The following is a 20,598-nucleotide window of genomic DNA, read 5'->3' as shown; positions in this document are numbered from 1 at the left end:
AAGTGGTGGTCCCAGGAACCCAGGAACCCAGTGGACCAGGACCCCAGGAACCAGGAAACCAGGGACCAGGACCCAGGGACCCAGTGGCCCGAGTCCAGGAAACCAACCCAGGAACCCAGGACCCAGGACCAGGAAACCAGGCCCCAGGGACCCAGGAGCCCCGACGGAACCGAGACCCAGGAACTGAACCCAGGAACCAGGAACACAGGGACCCGACCGAGCCCAGGCCCCAGGAGACCCAGGAAACCCCGAGTCCATCCGAGCCCCAGGAAACCAGGAAACCAGGAATGGAAACCAGGGACCAGCCCGAGCCCCAGGAAGGAAACCCCATCCGAGACCCCAGGAACCCAGGAACCCCAGGAAGAACCAGGACCCAGGAACTGACCCAGGAAACCCAGCCCCAGGTCCCAGGAACCCCAGGGAACGGAACGAATGGAAACCCAGGAACCCGACCAGGACCAGGACCCAGGAAACCAGGAACCGGCCCGAGTCCGACCCAGGACCCCAGGAACCAGGAACGGACCCAGGACCCCAGGAAACCAGGAACCCAGACCGACCCAGGAAGACCAGGAGCCCCAGGGACCCAGGAACCAGGAACCGAGCCCCAGGAGCCCAGGGACCGACCGACCAGGAACCAGGAACCCAGGAACGACCGAGTCCCGAGCCCCAGGACCAGGAGGAACCAGGACCAGGAACCAGGAAGACCCAGGTCCCAGGAACCATTCCAGGACCAGGAAACCCAGGAAACCAGGACCCCAGGAAACCCAGGACCCAGGAACCAGGAAACCCAGGAACCAGGAACCAGGAAACCCCAGGAACCAGGAACCCCAGAACCAGGAACCCCAGGAACCAGAAACCAACCAGAACCAGGAAACCAGGACCCAGGACCACAACCAGGAAACCCCAGGAAACCCAGTAACCGCCCAGGAACCAGGAACCCAGGAAACGGATCCCCAGGAACCCAGGAACCCAGGAAACCAGAACCAGGAAAGGAACCAGGACCCAGGAACCCCAGGAACCCAGGAAACAAACCCCAGGACCCCAGCCCAGGAATCCAGGAACCCCAGGAACCAGGAACCAGGAAACCCCAGGAATCCAGGAACCCAGGAACCAGGAACCCCAGGAACCAGGAAACCCAGGAACAGGAAACCCGCTACTCCTTCTTCTTCCCTCTTCTTCTTCCCCTTCTTCTTCTTCTTTCTTCTTCCTTCTTCTTCTTCCTCCCTCCTCCTTCTTCTTCTTCCCTTCTTCTTCTTCTTCTTCTTCTTTCTTTCTTCTTCTTTCGAGAACTGAAGGAAATGGACCCAGCAATCATGACCAGAACTGATCTTGACGCAAGAATGAACCAGGTAATACACTACCAACCCCACACAGGATAAGCCAATAGTGGGTGAAAAAAAAAAGGGGGTGGTGTAGGAAGGTATGTGTGTGTGTGTGTGTGTGTGGTGAGGTGGTTGTGTCTGTCGTCTGTCGTCTGTCTGTGTGTGTGTGGGGCCTCTGTGTGTGTGGTAAGCGTGGGTGTGTGTGTGTGTTCAGAGGTCTGTCTGTTCTCGTGTGTGTGTGTGTGTGTGTGTGTGTGTGTGTGTGTGTGTTGTCTGTGTGGTGCTGTCTGTCTGTCTGTCTCTTGTGTGTGTCTGTCTGTGTATGTGTCTCTGTGTGTGTGTGTGTGTGTGTGTGTGTGTGTGTGTGTATTGTTCTGTGTGTGTGGGGGGTTTGTCTGTGTGTGTGTGTGGTGTGTGGATGTTTTTTGTGTTGTGTGTGTCGTGTGTGTGTGGTGTGTGTGTGTGTGTGTGTGTGTGTGTTCGTGTGTGTGTCTGTCTGTCTGTGTGTCTGTATGTGTGGTCTGTCTGTCTGTGTGTGTGTGTGTGTCTGTGTTTGTGTTATAAAGCTCTGATCAGTAGAGTATCCAGATGTGATAAAGCTCTGATGAGGAGTATCCAGATGGATAAAGCTCTGATCAAGTGGTGAGTATCCAGATGTGATAAAGCTCTGATCGCAGAGTATCCAGATGTGATACAGCTCTGATCAGCAGAGTATCCAGATGTGATACAGCTCTGATCAGTAGAGTATCCAGATGTGATAAAGCTCTGATCAGTAGAGTATCCAGATGTGATACAGCTCTGATCAGTAGAGTATCCAGATGTGATACAGCTCTGGTTAGTAGAGTATCCAGATGTGATACAGCTCTGATCAGCAGAGTATCCAGATGTGATAAAGCTCTGATCAGCAGAGTATCCAGATGTGATACAGCTCTGGTTAGTAGAGTATCCAGATGTGATAAAGCTCTGATCAGCAGAGTATCCAGATGTGATACAGCTCTGATCAGCAGAGTATCCAGATGTGATAAAGCTCTGATCAGCAGAGTATCCAGATGTGATACAGCTCTGGTTAGTAGAGTATCCAGATGTGATACAGCTCTGATCGGTGTAGTACCGAGATGTGATAAGCTCTGATATCAGCAGAGTATCCAGATGTGATAAAGCTCTGATCAGTAGAGTATCCAGATGTGATAAAGCTCTGATCAGTAGAGTATCCAGATGTGATAAAGCTCTGATCAGTAGAGTATCCAGATGTGATAAAGCTCTGATCAGCAGAGTATCCAGATTGATACAGCTCTGGTTAGTAGAGTATCCAGATGTGATACAGCTCTGATCTGTAGAGTATCCAGATGTGATACAGCTCTGATCAGCAGCATCCAGATGTGATAAAGCTCTGATCAGTAGAGTATCCAGATGTGATAAAGCTCTGATCAGTAGAGTATCCAGATGTGATAAAGCTCTGATCAGTAGAGTATCCAGATGTGATAAAGCTCTGATCAGTAGAGTATCCAGATGTGATAAAGCTCTGATCAGCAGAGTATCCAGATGTGATACAGCTCTGGTTAGTAGAGTATCCAGATGTGATACAGCTCTGATCAGTAGAGTATCCAGATGTGATACAGCTCTGATCAGCAGAGTATCCAGATGTGATAAAGCTCTGATCAGTAGAGTATCCAGATGTGATACAGCTCTGATCAGTAGAGTATCCAGATGTGATAAAGCTCTGATCAGTAGAGTATCCAGATGGATAAAAGCTCTGATCAGTAGAGTATCCAGATGTGATAAAGCTCTGATCAGCAGAGTATCCAGATGTGATAAAGCTCTGATCAGCAGAGTATCCAGATGTGATAAAGCTCTGATCAGCAGAGTATCCAGATGTGATAAAGCTCTGATCAGCAGAGTATCCAGATGTGATACAGCTCTGGTTAGTAGAGTATCCAGATGTGATACAGCTCTGATCAGTAAGTATCCAGATGTGATGGAACCTGTTACTAAACGCGGTTAATAAAGAGAAAACTTCTCTTATCGTCCAAACATGATGAGAATCTGAAGTTGGAAAAACGATTAACCTGCAAAATATGTCAGAATATCTGAATAATATCTGATTGTGTTGCTATGGTAACGTGGGAGCGCTGGGCCTTCGTCTCAGTTTCAGGTTTCCAGCTTCTAGTTCAGTTTCTGCAGAGTCTGTTGCTACGGTGGCCCGGAGGGACCAAACACAACCACACCAAACACATTTCACTTTGCTGGTTTGTTTTGTGAAATGCTGTACTTTCAGAATAAAAGCCTCAGTCCTCCACCTGCTCAGGGCTCTGTACTTTCAGAATAAAAGCCTCAGTCCTCCTCCTGCTCAGGGTCCTGAAGCTGCAGAAGCAGAGGATTAGCATTTAGCAACACTGTGCTAACCTAAGGATTAGCATTTAGCAACACTGTGCTAACCTAAGGATTAACATGTAGCGACACTGTGCTAACCTAAGGATTAGCATGTTGTGACACTGTGCTAACCTAAGGATTAGCATGTAGTGACACTGTGCTAACCTAAGGATTAGCATGAAGCGATGCTATGGTAACCTAAGGATTAGCATGTAGCGACACTGTGCTAACTTAAGGATTAGCATTTAGCAACACTGTGCTAACCTAGGGATTAGCATGTAGCGACGCTGTGCTAACCTAAGGATTAGCATTTAGCAACACTGTGCTAACCTAGGGATTAGCATGTAGCGACACTGTGCTAACCTAAGGATTAGCATTTAGCAACACTGTGCTAACCTAGGGATTAGCATGTAGCGACGCTGTGCTAACCTAAGGATTAGCATTTAGCAACACTGTGCTAGCCTAAGGATTAGAATGTAGCGACATTCGTGCTAACCTAAGGATTAGCATGAAGTGATGCTATGCTAACCCTCTGATAGATGTGTGTGTCGAGGTGTCTGCGCCGGCTCCTGGCTCGCCTGGTTGCCACGGCGATGGTCTGCATGCTGTCCAACATCCTGCTGCTGCTTCCTGATCTGAAGATCCACTTCCTGTTGGAAGGTCATGTGACCAGAGAGGCCACATGGGCCACAGGCCTGTGGGGGTCCGGACTCCTGGTGGGTTTCTGGTTCCTCATGTTCAGACTCGAATAATAATATAAATAATATAAACTAATGTTAATAATCTAATAATGATACTAATGTTGTAACACTACAGACTCTAATGGTTGCCGTGGATATGAGTATTAATTATTAACGGTGTTTCTGGTTTCAGGTTCTGTTCGCAGCGCGAGCCTTTCTGCAGAGCAGCGAGACCCGAGGCTGCTGCGCTTTCAGGTGCCAGGTGATTATTACATTAAGGGGCGGGGCATAAACATCAAGGGCGGGGCCGAACATCAATGGGCGGAGCCTAACATAAAAGGGCGGAGCCTGGACAGTAACGCCAGAACTGCCGTGAGCGGTCATTTTGATCGCCAGATTCCAAACTCTATAATCTCTCGTGATAAATACCTAATTGCGATATTGTATCATGTATTGTGTTAGGATATCTTTAGAGAAACGTAATAACACCGACATGTACATTTTAACTGCTGCTCGGACCGTGCGGCGCTGTTCGGACAGATGTTCTGCTGTCTGTAACAGATGTGTGTCTCTGTCTCCAGATGTGTAACAGATGTGTGTCTTTGTCTCCAGATGTGTAACAGATGTGTGTCTTTGTCTCCAGATGTGTAACAGATGTGTGTCTTTGTCTCCAGATGTGTAACATGTGTGTCTGTCTCCAGATGTGTAACAGATGTGTGTCTTTGTCTCCAGATGTGTAACATGTGTGTCTGTCTCCAGATGTTCTCCAGGCTGGTGTTCTCCTGTGTGTGTCTCTGTCTCCAGATGTTTAACAGATGTGTCTCTGTCTCCAGATGTGCTCCCGGCTGCTGTTCTCCTGTGTCTGTCTCTGTCTCCAGATGTGCTCTTGGCTGCTGTTCTCCTGTGTGTGTCTCTGTCTCCAGATGTGTAACAGATGTGTGTCTCTGTCTCCAGATGTGTCACAGATGTGTATCTCTGTCTCCAGATGTGTAACAGATGTGTGTCTCTGTCTCCAGATGTGTAACAGATGTGTATCTCTGTCTCCAGATGTGTAACAGATGTGTGTCTCTGTCTCCAGATGTGTCACAGATGTGTATCTCTGTCTCCAGATGTGTAACAGATGTGTATCTCTGTCTCCAGATGTGTAACAGATGTGTGTCTCTGTCTCCAGATGTGTAACAGATGTGTATCTCTGTCTCCAGATGTGTAACAGATGTGTGTCTCTGTCTCCAGATGTGTAACAGATGTGTATCTCTGTCTCCAGATGTGTAACAGATGTGTATCTCTGTCTCCAGATGTGTAACAGATGTGTGTCTCTGTCTCCAGATGTGTAACAGATGTGTGTCTCTGTCTCCAGATGTGTAACAGATGTGTATCTCTGTCTCCAGATGTGTAACAGATGTGTGTCTCTGTCTCCAGATGTGTAACAGATGTGTATCTCTGTCTCCAGATGTGTAACAGATGTGTGTCTCTGTCTCCAGATGTGTAACAGATGTGTGTCTCTGTCTCCAGATGTGTAACAGATGTGTATCTCTGTCTCCAATGTGTAACAGATGTGTATCTCTGTCTCCAGATGTAACAGATGTGTGTCTCTGCCCAGATGTGTAACAGATGTGTGTCTCTGTCCCAGATGTGTAACAGATGTGTACTCTGTCTCCAGATGTGTAACAGATGTGTGTCTCTGTCTCCAGATGTGTAACAGATGTGTATCTCTGTCTCCAGATGTGTAACAGATGTGTGTCTCTGTCTCCAGATGTGTAACAGATGTGTGTCTCTGTCTCCAGATGTGTAACAGATGTGTATCTCTGTCTCCAGATGTGTAACAGATGTGTATCTCTGTCTCCAGATGTGTAACAGATGTGTGTCTCTGTCTCCAGATGTGTAACAGATGTGTGTCTCTGTCTCCAGATGTGTAACAGATGTGTGTCTCTGTCTCCAGATGTGTAACAGATGTGTATCTCTGTCTCCAGATGTGTAACAGATGTGTGTCTCTGTCTCCAGATGTGTAACAGATGTGTAACAGATGTGTGTCTCTGTCTCCAGATGTGTAACAGATGTGTATCTCTGTCTCCAGATGTGTAACAGATGTGTATCTCTGTCTCCAGATGTGTAACAGATGTGTGTCCCTGTCTCCAGATGTGTAACAGATGTGTAACAGATGTGTGTCTCTGTCTCCAGATGTGTAACAGATGTGTATCTCTGTCTCCAGATGTGTAACAGATGTGTATCTCTGTCTCCAGATGTGTAACAGATGTGTGTCTCTGTCTCCAGATGTGTAACAGATGTGTATCTCTGTCTCCAGATGTGTAACAGATGTGTGTCTCTGTCTCCAGATGTGCTCCCGGCTGCTGTTCTCCTTTGTGTGTCTCTTGTCTGGCGGGGTTCTGCTGTCTGGTGAGTCTGACCGGTCTGTCCCAGGGTCCTCTCTGTCTCTACCACGACTCCTCTGGACCCACCCGTGCCCCGGCTGAAACAACCAACCGGGAGACAGGACCTGGAAACCCCTTTACCTATATAACCCTGTAACTCTGTACCTATATAGACCCAGACCAGTGAGACAGGACCTGGAAACCTCTTTACCTATATAACCCTGTAACTCTGTACCTATATAGACCCAGACCAGTGAGACAGGACCTGGAAACCTCTTTACCTATATAACCCTGTAACTCTGTACCTATATAGACCCAGACCAGTGAGACAGGACCTGGAAACCTCTTTACCTATATAACCCTGTAACTCTGTACCTATATAGACCCAGACCAGTGAGACAGGACCTGGAAACCTCTTTACCTATATAACCCTGTAACTCTGTACCTATATAGACCCAGACCGGTGAGACAGGACCTGGAACTCTATAACACTGTAAAAACCCTCGTGGCCTGTGGTCAACCTGCAACTTTGGGTTTTTCTGGGTCGAAATGTCAACATTTTGTTGTTCTTTTTCTACACTTTTCTCAACGTTTTTGTAGATTTTATTCAAGTTTTTTTGTCACTTTTTTGGCTTTTATTTTTTTGTCAATGTTTTAACCAGTTTTTTGTCGCTTTTTCCGGTTTATTTTTACTTTTTTCAATTTGTTTTAATTATGTTTTTGTCACCTGTAACTCAGACTGATGTCATCCATCCATACAGCGTTCATTTACCCACAGATCCTCTAACTAGAGACGGATCTCTAAATGCTGCGTCTCCTTTACCTCGAAGTCTGACGTCAGAGCTGGGAATGACTTTCTCTCTGTCTTTCTTTCTGTCTGTCTGCCTGTCTGTCTGTCTCTCTCCCTCTCTCTTTCTCTGTCTGTCTCCCTGTCTGTCTTTCTTTCTGTCTGTCTGTCTGTCTGTCTGTCTGTCTGTCTCTCTCCCTCTCTCTTTCTCTGTCTGTCTCCCTATCTGTCTGTCTGTCTGTCTGTCTCTCTCTCTCTGTCTGTCTGTCTGTCTCTCTGTCTGTCTTTGTGTCTCTGTCTGTCTGCCTCCCTCTCTCCCTCCCTGTCTCTGTCTGCCTGTCTCCCTCCCTCCCTGTCTTCCTCCCTGCCTGTCTCCCTCCCTGTCTCCCTCCCTCCCTCCCTGTCTTCCTCCCTGCCTGTCTCCCTCCCTGCCTGTCTGTCTCTCAGGTATGTGGGCTACCTGTACAACATGTCTGCGTGGTCCTCAGTGTGTGAGAAGCCTGCGGGGGTGGTCCTGTGGAACGTGGTCCTGTTCAGTGTGATGGGCGGGGCCAGCGGCCTGCAGACCCTGCTCTGTGGAGCCAACGTGTTCAACTCCCTGCTGGGCCTGGTCCTGGGACCGGGCTGCTGCCATGGCAACAAGGTCAGTCTCTGGCTGTTTCCCCCTCTCATTCCCCCTCACTTCCAGACCCGAATATAAGAACCTTTTTATTCTGTGTGTGTGTGCGTGTTTGTCTGTGTGTGTGTGTGTGTGTGTGTGTGTGTGTGTGTGTGTGTGTGTGTGTGTGTGTGTGTGTGTGTGTGTGTGTGTGTGTGTGTGTGTGTGTGTGTCTGTATCTGTGTGTGCGTATATGTGTGTGTGTGTGTGTGTGTGTGTCTGTCTGTGGCTGTCTCTGTGTGTGTGTGTGTGTGTGTGTGTGTTACAGGTCAGTCCAGCTGTAGTGTGATTGGCCGTCCTGGATCCTGATTGGTTGTTCCTCTGATGCTACGTAGCTTCTGGCTAACGTTGAAAAAGTGCCATTTCTCTGTTTGCGTTGTGTCCATAGCAATGGTTAACCCCGGTCTCCTGGGGAAAGTCAGACTTTAGGAACCTAAATATATAATAATAATAATAATATATAAGAATAATAATAATAATATATAATAATAATATATAAGAATTATAATGATAATAATAATAATAATAATAATAATAATAATATATAATAATAATAATAATAATAATAATAATAATAATATATATAAACCACTAGTTGTATGGAGAGATTTTCAGGGCTGTACATTTATAAAGACTTTTATTTTGGCGGGTTTCAGATAAAACCCACTGATGCACTTTAAATAACAATAACTTAAAGTTGAACTACCTTATTCTTTTATTTAATAAACACTCTTCAAGTTGTTTGGTAACATTTGTATTTCATTTTATTTTGTTATTCTTGTTTGTTTTGAAGATAAAATGTGCTGATTTATTTTATTGATTTGTTAATAATGTGATTCTGTAAATGATGATATGTTTTATTTATTGATCTGAAATCGTTTTTCAGTTATTGAATAAATTAATTCATGTTAAGTTAAAAGTTATTTTATTTCTTAGTTAGTTTCTGCAGTGACTCATTTAATAAATAAATGTTACACCATGTTGTGTCCAGAAGAGGGCGCTGTGTGTCCATCTCTTCTTCTTTACAGTTTAACTTCCGTTTCTTTCATCCCTTTGTTCCTGTTTTTAGTGTCAATGTGTCTGACAACATCATGGGATGAATCATATATTAGATCTCTACTTAGTTAAAGAGTAAGATCCTTTTAGTTTAACATGAAACAGCCCCGAAATCACCATCACCAAACCCACCAGACTCCATGTAAATAATCAGGACTTTTAGATTAGATTAGATTAGATAATACTTTATTTATCCCACAATGGGGAAATTCACTTATTACAGCAGCAGTTTTTCCACAATAAAAACAAACCAACAAACAACCAAACAAACAACAGACAATGAGCAAAAAAACAAACACTGAATGAATGTAAAGTGGCATTATATAATATTTATGGTTGTTTCGAGACCAAACACAAGATTATGTATATTTGTGAGAATTCTCTCAAACAAGTTAATACAGACCTTAGTTTGTTGTACAGATTTTGGTAGCTTAAACTGTGTTAAATGTGTTCTAGAAATAAACTTTACTTACTTACTTAAAGAAAGTAGAGTACCTCAACAGTAACGGAGTAAACCTAGTGTTGTCCTTCGGTCACTGGGACCAAGGACACACAAGGATAGACAACTCTAACAGGTAACACACTATTACAGTAGCTAACTGTGTTAAATGAAAAAAACTACTTACTTACTTTACAAGAAACAGGTTTAGAGAGCAATTCTCAACAAAAACGGAGTAGATAATCCTAGGTTGTCCTCGGTCACTGGGACCAAGGACACACAAGGGTTAAGTAAAGTGAGGTGGCCATGAGTGTAAAAAAATACTGTAATGTAAGTAAGTAATTGACGTGAAATTAGATTGAAAAATATGTAATTACATAACAGCGAAAGTAATTAACCATAATATAAATTATATTTATATTTAAGTGTGACCATAATATAAATAATATTGAAAAGTAAGTACTTGGGATGGAAAAGATATAAATACAGATGTAAAAATATAAATACAGATAATAAGAAATATATACATAGAGCCATGCTGAGTGGTGGGTGATTGAGACAGGACCCGAAAAAAAAATTAAAAGAACTACAACAATTATCGGGTGGTGTAGGTGTTGTAGAGTCTGACAGCGGCCGGGATGAAGGACCTGCGGTACCTCTCCTTCTTACACCGGGGGTGTATCAGTCTGCTGCTGAAGGAGCTGCTCAGGGACCCCACAGTGTCATGTAGGGGGTGAGAGGTGTTGTCCATGATGGATGTCAGCTTGGCTAACATCCTTCTCTCCCCCACCACCTCTATGGAGTCCAGAGGACAGTCCAGGACAGAGCTCGCTCTCCTGATCAGTCTATTGAGTCGCTCCTGTCTCTGTCCGAGCTGCCTCCTTTCCAGCAGACCACAGCATAATGGATGGCAGAGGCCACCACATAGTCATAAAAAGTCCTGAGGAGAGTCCTGCACACTCCAAAGGACCTGAGTCTCCTCAGGAGATGGAGGCGACTCTGGCCCTTCTTGTAAAGAGCATGGGTGTTATCAGTCCAGTTCAGATTATTGTTTAGGTGAACACCCAGGAATTTGTAGCTCTTCACTACCTCAATGTTCGATCCCTGAATGCTCACTGGTGTGAAGTGGCATGTTTTCCTCCTAAAGTTGACGATCATCTCCTTCGTCTTGCTGGTGTTAAGCTGAAGCTGGTTGAGCTCACACCAGCTGACAGAGTCCCTGATAACCGTCTTGTATTCCAGATCATTTCCCTCAGAAACACATCCAACAACGGCTGTGTCATCTGAGAACTTCTGGATGTGGCAGTGGGTGGAGTTGTGAGTGAAGTCCGAGGTGTAGAGGGTGAAAAGGAATGGGGATAGCACCGTACCCTGAGGGGCACCTGTGTATAGAGCCAGCATACCTCCACCAGACTCCATGTAAATAATCAGGACTTTTAGCGTGTATAGAGTCAGCATATCTCCACCAGACTCCATGTAAATAATCAGGACTTTTAGTGTGTATAGAGCCAGCATATCTCCACCAGACTCCATGTAAATAATCAGGACTTTTAGCGTGTATAGAGACAGCATATCTCCACCAGACTCCATGTAAATAATCAGGACTTTTAGCGTGTATAGAGACAGCATATCTCCACCAGACTCCATGTAAATAATCAGGACTTTTAGCGTGTATAGAGCCAGCATATCTCCACCAGACTCCATGGAAATAATCAGGACTTTTAGCGTGTATAGAGCCAGCATATCTCCACCAGACTCCATGTAAATAATCAGGACTTTTAGCGTGTATAGAGCCAGCATATCTCCACCAGACTCCATGTAAATAATCAGGACTTTTAGCGTGTATAGAGCCAGCATATCTCCACCAGATTCCATGTAAATAATCAGGACTTTTAGCGTGTATAGAGCCAGCATATCTCCACCAGACTCCATGTAAATAATCAGGACTTTTAGCGTGTATAGAGCCAGCATATCTCCACCAGACTCCATGTAAATAATCAGGACTTTTAGCGTGTATAGAGCCAGCATATCTCCACCAGACTCCATGTAAATAATCAGGACTTTTAGCGTGTATAGAGCCAGCATATCTCCACCAGACTCCATGTAAATAATCAGGACTTTTAGCGTGTATAGAGCCAGCATATCTCCACCAGACTCCATGTAAATAATCAGGACTTTTAGCGTGTATAGAGCCAGCATATCTCCACCAGACTCCATGTAAATAATCAGGACTTTTAGCGTGTATAGAGCCAGCATATCTCCACATGTAAATGGGTGAATTTAGGGTTTATTTCAACCAAACCAGAGTGGTGATTGTTGTTGGAACAGTGGAAAGATGAACCAAGACGGCCTGTGATATATATTTTTTTCTTATTCTATCGACTATAAATGAAGTGTGTTTAATAATCATGAAATTGCTATTTTATTTAAATGGAGTCTTGTGGGAACATACATTTAAATGCTTACATTATATTTAGTTATTTCTCTTTATACTTACAAATTGTTTCAATTATTTAGGTGCTGTAGGCTACATTATTTAATACTCAAGTAAAGTACAAGTACCTCGAGTTAAGTCCAGTACTTGAGTAAATGTATTCAGTTCCAGTCCACCACTAACTGATTAATGAGCTGAATGCGTGACCTCCAGGTGGCGGCCTTCTTTCATTTTAAACTTTTAATCTGAAAAACTCTGACTTGGAGGAAACCGGAAGTCTCGTTGGTCCACTGTGATCTCGGGCTGTCGGCGGGATAGTTGTGTTGTTAATTAGTGAGTTTTAAACATAGACAGTCTAAGAACGGTTTTAAGAAGACAGAGCTGCAGGTAAACCTACACACACACACACACACACACACACACACACACACACACACACACACACACTCTCAGGTGAACACTGTAATAACTGCTCTTTTACACAGCTATCAAAGAGACTAGAAGACAGAGCTGCGCATGCGTTAGCTTCCCATTCTGCTGTTAAGATACAGGGAAACAGAACTTCCGTTGCTGAGCAACAGTCTGCTCCGTTAGTTGCTCCTCTGTAGTTTCGGGGTGAAGTTGTAACATTGTTGCATTTTTCATTTGGTTCGGTTTGCGTCAGCCTGCACGTTATCAGACGCAGCAAACAGTAGGCTCGTGGAACAGGACGTGACAGAAAGACTGTGATCTGAATCTGATTCTGATTTAATAAAATGTTATCAGACCCATATATCAGCTCCTACACAGTCTCCAGTTGTTTTATTATGACAGAGTAGCTGTTAGAATGCTCTACATGCGATCTGTTGCTGATTTTAATTACCAACAGACTGTAGATGATCTGTTGCTGATTTTAATTACCAACAGACTGTAGATGATCTGTTGCTGATTTTAATTACCAACAGACTGTAGATGATCTGTTGCTGATTTTAATTACCAACAGACTGTAGATGATCTGTTGCTGATTTTAATTACCAACAGACTGTAGATGATCTGGTGCTGATTTTAATTACCAACAGACTGTAGATGATCTGGTGCTGATTTTAATTAATAACAGACTGTAGATGATCTGTTGCTGATTTTAATTACCAACAGACTGTAGATGATCTGGTGCTGATTTTAATTACCAACAGACTGTAGATGATCTGGTGTAGATTTTAATTACCAACAGACTGTAGATGATGGTGCTGATTTTAATCACCAACAGACTGTAGATGATCTGGTGCTGATTTTAATTAATAACAGACTGTAGATGATCTGATGCTGATTTTAATTAATAACAGACTGTAGATGATCAGCACCACAACTTGTGTTCTGTTCAGAATCAGCCTTTAAATCAGACTAATAGCAGTTAAAATCCTTCTGATTTCAAAATCAATAAAAAGTTGATATAAAACGTCATCATTTTGAGTTGATTCTGAACCAATCAGCTGTTAGATCAGCTGAGAGGCCGGTCAGGTGTTTCCCAGCATGCCCCTGGGTCTGCCTGGGTCTCAAACCTGCCGCCGCCTTGATCTCGTGAGGTTATCGTTGACCATGTGTGCATGACGTCAGAGCAAGTCGGACACAAATCTACCCAGCATGCATTGGGCGGCGATGGCCAGTGATCGATTCTGTGCAGACCTGGCTCATCTCCAACGAGCCTAGTGTAAACACACGTCACATGGTGGAAGCCGTCTCTTGTTGATTGGACATACGGTTTAATGCACCAATTTATGGTGGAAATACCTTTATTTAGCCTATGCGAAGAAGAAAATAACTGATGACAATTCAAAATATATCAAAAATATAATGGAAAGTATGTTGTTGCGTGTTATTGGACATCTTTAAGTGGGTATATGGAAATCCTGGAGCTTTCTTAGTGGGTGTACTGCGTATTCCTGCGTATCACGTAGACCACTGGAAGTAACCTGCACACGCATTACATCTGGATCTGAAATAGAGGTGTGAATCTTTACTGATCTCCCATTTCGATTCGATTATGATAATCATATCAGCGATTCAATTCGATATCTCGATGCATCACGATCAAATACATTTTTCTATTAAAGCCATGTAGGATATTTAATTCATAGCTTTTCAAGCTTCAAAAACCAAACATTCTGCAGTGCTCTAATACTAAATAACTTGGATACATAAACCTATACAGCACTGATCACATGGCACCTCCTGAATGTGCAAAACATACCAGAATATGTAAAAAGAAATGTTGTTAGGCCTATATTACATTATAAACAGAAAGGTTGTTAGGCCTACATTACATTATAAACAGAAATAATGGATCATGAGCCGGCCGATTATCGATGCAGCATCGTCCATGTCCACGATTCCATGCATCCATTATTTGATTAATTTCAACACCTCTAATCTGAAAATTATCATCCCTTAAACCAGATATTTAAGTCTGTAAACTGTGTGAAAGGTGTAAACTGCAGGCTAGTAAATGCTCTGTTTTTGGTCCACTTCCTGTGTTTGGGTCGCATCGCGTTCCCACCTGAACCAGGACCCCGTTTTCAAGTGGACCAGAGTTCTGGTGTTTGATCTGCACCGAGTTCAGATGAGCTTTCACACCGTCCCAAACCAACCGGACTATTTCTAGCAGAGGTATTTTGATGACAGTAAAGTTCTTAGTGTAAGTTAGCACACCTAAACAACGGAGTCTGAGTGAGACAGGAAGACAGCTGTCTCCGAGATGACGTCATCTTTGGCCTTCTGTAGAAGTGGTGAACTTACAGCTCGCAGCACAACATAGTTTGTACGTCTTTGAGAACTGTAAGTCGTATAACTTCTGTTGTCGGACCAGACCTGCTCCCACTGCTAAAAAAAAATCCTAAAGGAAACACTGTAGTGGGTAGCTTTTGATTGACATCTAATGTCGGCAAAATCACTTTTTATTGAGTTTCCTTTTTTTCTGAAATTCTCTGAGTGAATTTAATTAAAATAAAATCTCACCTTTTATTGTGCAGTTGTTTAGATTTTTTCACAGTTTAATATAATGCTGTTTTCTACAAACTACTCCGAGTTCATCGTGTAGCGAGGAAGGAAATGTAACAGTTTTCCAGCCGCTGCTTTGAGTTTTCCGACTGTTGTTTTAGTTGTGTGGGATGTGAGAAAAAGGAGAGGAGACAGCAGCTCCTGAATATCTCTGTGTGCTTTGATTTGTACTGAACAGAATCCAGAGTGAGTCCAGCAGCCCCAGTGGACATCTGCTGGATCTCAGGACCAGAGAGGAATGGAGGAGGACAACCAGAACCTGGAGCAGCGGAGCAACAAGGTCCCCAGAAGACCAGCAGCAGATAACAGCCATGTTCAGGTGAGTGTTCAGCAGTCTTGGGAACGTTACTTTAAAAAAGTAATCGGTTACAGTTACTCACTACTTGTTCCAAAAGTTACTGAGTTAGTAACTGAATTACTCTATAATAAAAGTAACTTTTTACCAGGGAAAGTAACTATTTGCGTTACTGTTAAAAAACAAAAGTTGCTATATGTCAAAGAATTTGGATTTTTTTTTGTTGCAGTTTTCACAAGTCAGTTGAAATGAGTAGAACAGGCAGGTGCTTGTACTAGGGATGCAAATTATCGATTAATTCATTAATCATTAGTTGACTGACTTTATCAATCGATTAACGATTAACTGATACGCGGCTTTTTTCCTGAGAATGTAAATTTCTCACGATATCAATAGTGTCTTTAACATAAAAAGCAAAATATTGCTTATATACTGAATAAAAATGCATGTTATATTGCTCAGTTGATTTTTATTGTACCAGTTGGGATAACGTTACAGATAATGGCATTTATGTAGTTTAACAAAATAAACTAGAAAATGCATTTCCTGCGGAAAATGCGTGGGAATGCTGAATAGCTGAACTGCTAAAGCTAACTGGTTGAATAGCTGAAATCTGTAAGAAGAAGTTGAAATAGTGAGAATAGTTGAAAAAGTGGAAATCGTTAAAAAGTTGGCTTTAAAAGCTGAAAAATGACAAAATATGTAGAACATTGTGAAGTCTTTAGCTGAAGCTGAAGAATAGTTGAAAAAGTGGAAATTGGTTCAATAAGTTAAAGAAAGTAAGAGAGGGAGGGAGGAGGGATGGAGAAAGAAGAGAGAGAGAAAAAAGAGAGAGACAGGGAGAGAGGAAAAGGCGGGATGAGAGAGAAGAGAGAGAGAGAAAAAGAGAGAGAGACAGAGAGAGATGGAGGGAGAAGGAGGGATGGAGAGAGGACAGAGAGAGGGAGGGAGAAGGAGGGATGGAGAGAGGACAGAGAGAGAAAAGAGAGAGAAACAGGGAGAGAGAGAGAAAGAAAAGAGAAACAGAGAGAGAGGGAGGGAGAAGGCGGGATGGAGAAAGGAAAGAGAGAGAGACAGAGAGAGAGAGGGAGGGATGGAGAGAGGACAGAGAGAGAGGGAGAAGGAGGGATGGAGAGAGAAAAGAGAGAGAAACAGAGAGATAGAGAGGGGGAGAGAGAAGACATTCAGAGAGAAGTGGAAGACCACTGTGCTGTGCTGCAGCTATTCAGAGTCCCTGAGAGCAAGCTCTCAAACAAAGCCTCACTGTGGCAACACCATAACTGCTATCAGTCAAATGACGTGATCCTGAGCACCACAAGGCCTTTGTGAACGTATCGGTATAAAATTTATATGGATAAACGTAAAAATGTGGTCATATCAGCGATTTCAAAAAGTGGTTTGTTCAGTGTTTCGCTGGGAAATATCCAGGAGTTTGATCATTGAAGCAAATGGAGAACGAAATGGACATCTTGTCATTTGGAAGCTCAACCAGCCAAAAGTAAAAGGCGTATCACAAAACTGAGCAGATTTTCCCCAGATTTTCAGACAGACAGACAGAAGTGGAACGCAAATGATATAGACTGATGATCATAGTTAGTCTAGTTAGTTGACTCCTACAGCAAGCCTGGAGTAATCAGTAGACTGTCTGTGAAAGTGTTGTCATGGTTACTAAGGGCCTGGGCAATGTTTATAAACATCTCTTTGATCTGATAACGACAGCACCTGCTCTTAATATGTCTCCTGTAGTACACGCCAGCACTTCAGACACTGAGAGCAGAAGAAATATTTTCATTATTATCAGATATATACTGCATAGAACGAAAAAGCATCAATCTAGCTGAGATGAGATGTGAAATATATTAGGTGAAAAGAATGGGGCTGAACAAGAAGAAAGAGAGGAAAGAGAGAGGGAGAGAAAGAGAGAAGAAAGGAGAGCAGAAGAGAAGAGATGAGAAGAGAGAAGAGTGTGGTGTGTGTACGACGAGCCGGCGTGTGTGTGTGTGTGTGTGGGAGTGTTTGTGTGTGTGTGTGTGTGTGGGGGGGGGGGGTGGGTGTGTGTGTGTGTTTTGAGTAGTGTGTGTGTGTTGTGTGTGTGTGTTTGTGTGTGTGTTTTGTATGTGTGTCTGTCTTTGTGTGTGTGTGTTTGTGTGTGTGTGTGTGTTTATGTGTCTGTTTGTGTGTCTGTGTGTGTGTATATGTGTGTGTGTGTGTTTGCGTGTGTGCATGTGTGTGTTTGCAAAATAAAACATGAATAGCTGAATTGCTAAAGCTAAACTGGATGAATAGCTTAAAACCGTAAAAATAAGTTTAAGTAGTGAGAGTAGTTGAAAAGTCAAATAACACCTTAGCCAGGGACACACTGATTGATATGCCACAGTGGGATTTGAACCCGGACCCCCACACCCTAGCCATGTGCCATAACCACTGCGCCATCTTCAGAACAGACAAACACCTTTCCTTTAGTATTTATAAAGCATCTCTTTGATCATTAATCCCCACACCTGATTAGTGAGAGACAGTGTGAGAGAACCCTTCAAACAATCCTTAATAAATCCACAACAGTACATGCTATCGAAACAGCGACTTGACCGTTAGAGACACAAGGCCTTTGTGAACGTATCGGTATAAAATTTATATGGATAAATATAAAAATGTGGGCATATCAGCGATTTAAAAAAGTGGTTCGTTCTGCGCTCTTCGCTGGAAAATATGGACGCCTTTCATCATTGGAGCGGATGGACAGAAATTTGTTGATTCTCATTTGGAAGCTCGCTGAGCCAAAAGTATGAGACGTATCGCATGACTGAGCAGATTTTCTGAAACTAGACAAAAATACCTACGTTTTGATGTATAAATTGTGTATGACAAGTAGATATTGTGGGCGTGAGAGCAGTTTACAGACAAGGAACTAAGATAATTTTTTCGAAGCTTCACCCTCTAGCTGTGATGTCATCCACTCTAGCAAATGCAATACACACCCTGTTTAATCGATAAAAAATCCTGAAAAGATTACTAAACTTAAAAGGCTTTTTCACAAAAACTGTAAAAGATATCAACCTGAAAAGTAGACCCCGAATAGCTGAATATTTTGTGAACATTTTAAATTTTGAATCACGTCTGTAGGTGGAAGAATGTAGGAGGAGATACATTTTGAAGCAGAAGAGGATTTGAAGGATTTGAAGGCTGCTCTAATTGACTTTAATGTTAAAAAAAAGTGTTAAAAAAGCTTAAAATTTTGAAAAAGTATAAATAGTAGAAAAAAAGTTGAAGAAGTCCCATCATTAGCTGAAAGAGCTGAACATTTGAAAAGTTGAATGGTTTAAATAGGTGAAAGTATGCAGAAGTTACAGAGAGCCAAAAAACGCACGGAAGAAATAAAAATAGAAAAATGCATTTCCCGCGGGAAAATGCGTGGGAATGCTGAATAGCTGAACTGCTAAAGCTAACTGGTTGAATAGCTGAAATCTGTAAGAAGAAGTTGAAATAGTGAGAATAGTTGAAAAAGTGGAAATCGTTAAAAAGTTGGCTTTAAAAGCTGAAAAATGACAAAATATGTAGAACATTGTGAAGTCTTTAGCTGAAGCTGAAGAATAGTTGAAAAAGTGGAAATTGGTTCAATAAGTTAAAGAAAGTAAGAGAGGGAGGGAGGAGGGATGGAGAAAGAAGGAGAGAGAGAGAAAAAGAGAAAGAGACAGGGAGAGAGGGAGGGAGAAGGCGGGATGAGAGAGAAGGAGAGAGAGAGAAAAAGAGAGAGACAGGGAGAGAGGGAGGGAGAAGGCGGGATGAGAGAGAAGGAGAGAGAGAGAAAAAGAGAGAGAGACAGAGAGAGATGGAGGGAGAAGGAGGGATGGAGAGAGGACAGAGAGAGGGAGGGAGAAGGAGGGATGGAGAGAGGACAGAGAGAGAGAAAAGAGAGAGAAACAGGGAGAGAGAGAGAAAGAAAAGAGAAACAGAGAGAGAGGGAGGGAGAAGGCGAGATGGAGAAAGGAAAGAGAGAGAGACAGAGAGAGAGAGGGAGGGATGGAGAGAGGACAGAGAGAGAGGGAGAAGGAGGGATGGAGAGAGAAAAGAGAGAGAAACAGAGAGATAGAGAGGGGGAGAGAGAAGACATTCAGAGAGAAGTGGAAGACCACTGTGCTGTGCTGCAGCTATTCAGAGTCCCTGAGAGCAAGCTCTCAAACAAAGCCTCACTGTGGCAACACCATAACTGCTATCAGTCAAATGACGTGATCCTGAGCACCACAAGGCCTTTGTGAACGTATCGGTATAAAATTTATATGGATAAACGTAAAAATGTGTGCGCATCAGCGATTTCAAAAAGTGGTTTGTTCAGTGTTTCGCTGGGAAATATCCAGGAGTTTGATCATTGAAGCAAATGGAGAACGAAATGGACATCTTGTCATTTGGAAGCTCAACCAGCCAAAAGTAAAAGGCGTATCACAAAACTGAGCAGATTTTCCCCAGATTTTCAGACAGACAGACAGAAGTGGAACGCAAATGATATAGACTGATGATCATAGTTAGTCTAGTTAGTTGACTCCTACAGCAAGCCTGGAGTAATCAGTAGACTGTCTGTGAAAGTGTTGTCATGGTTACTAAGGGCCTGGGCAATGTTTATAAACATCTCTTTGATCTGATAACGATAGCACCTGCTCTTAATATGTCTCCTGTAGTACACGCCAGCACTTCAGACACTGAGAGCAGAAGAAATATTTTCATTATTATCAGATATATACTGCATAGAACGAAAAAGCATCAATCTAGCTGAGATGAGATGTGAAATATATTAGGTGAAAAGAATGGGGCTGAACAAGAAGAAAGAGGAAAGAGAGAGGGAGAGAAAGAGAGAAGAAAGGAGAGCAGAAGAGAAGAGATGAGAAGAGAGAAGAGTGGTGTGTAAATTAATGAGTCGAGCGGTGTGTGTGTGTGGGGAGTGTGTGTTTGTGTGTGTGTGTGGGGTGGGATGTGTGTGTGTGTTTTGAGTAGTGTGTGTGTGTTGTGTGTGTGTGTTTGTGTGTGTGTTTGCATGTGTGTCTGTCTTTGTGTGTGTGTGTTTGTGTGTGTGTGTGTGTGTGTGTGTGTTTATGTGTCTGTTTGTGTGTCTGTGTGTGTGTATATGTGTGTGTGTGTTTGCGTGCGTGCATGTGTGTGTTTG

General features: G+C 43.2%; 2 protein-coding genes across 2 annotated transcripts in view; both read left to right on the top strand.

The window, feature by feature from the left end:
* Window positions 1-1,379, top strand: part of LOC120559055 (basic proline-rich protein-like) — a 2,336-nt gene extending 957 nt beyond the window's left edge. The window contains exons 2-3 of the mRNA XM_039800478.1: window positions 4-1,152; window positions 1,288-1,379. Coding sequence (XP_039656412.1) covers window positions 4-1,152; window positions 1,288-1,379 — 1,241 coding nt within the window. The remainder of the gene's footprint in view (window positions 1-3; window positions 1,153-1,287) is intronic.
* A 2,852-nt stretch (window positions 1,380-4,231) lies between these two features.
* LOC120559054 (transmembrane 4 L6 family member 1-like) lies at window positions 4,232-6,843 on the top strand. The gene is made up of 3 exons (XM_039800476.1): window positions 4,232-4,408; window positions 4,566-4,634; window positions 6,706-6,843. The coding sequence occupies exons 1-3, from the start codon at window positions 4,232-4,234 to the stop codon at window positions 6,841-6,843; spliced, it is 384 nt and encodes a 127-aa protein (XP_039656410.1).
* Window positions 6,844-20,598: the final 13,755 nt, after the last annotated feature.

The sequence above is a fragment of the Perca fluviatilis genome, chromosome 5 (genome assembly GCF_010015445.1).
Source record: "Perca fluviatilis chromosome 5, GENO_Pfluv_1.0, whole genome shotgun sequence".
Classification (NCBI taxonomy): domain Eukaryota; kingdom Metazoa; phylum Chordata; class Actinopteri; order Perciformes; family Percidae; genus Perca; species Perca fluviatilis.
The sequence above is the reverse complement of the archived record's forward strand: the minus strand, read 5'-3'. Positions and strand labels throughout refer to the sequence as shown.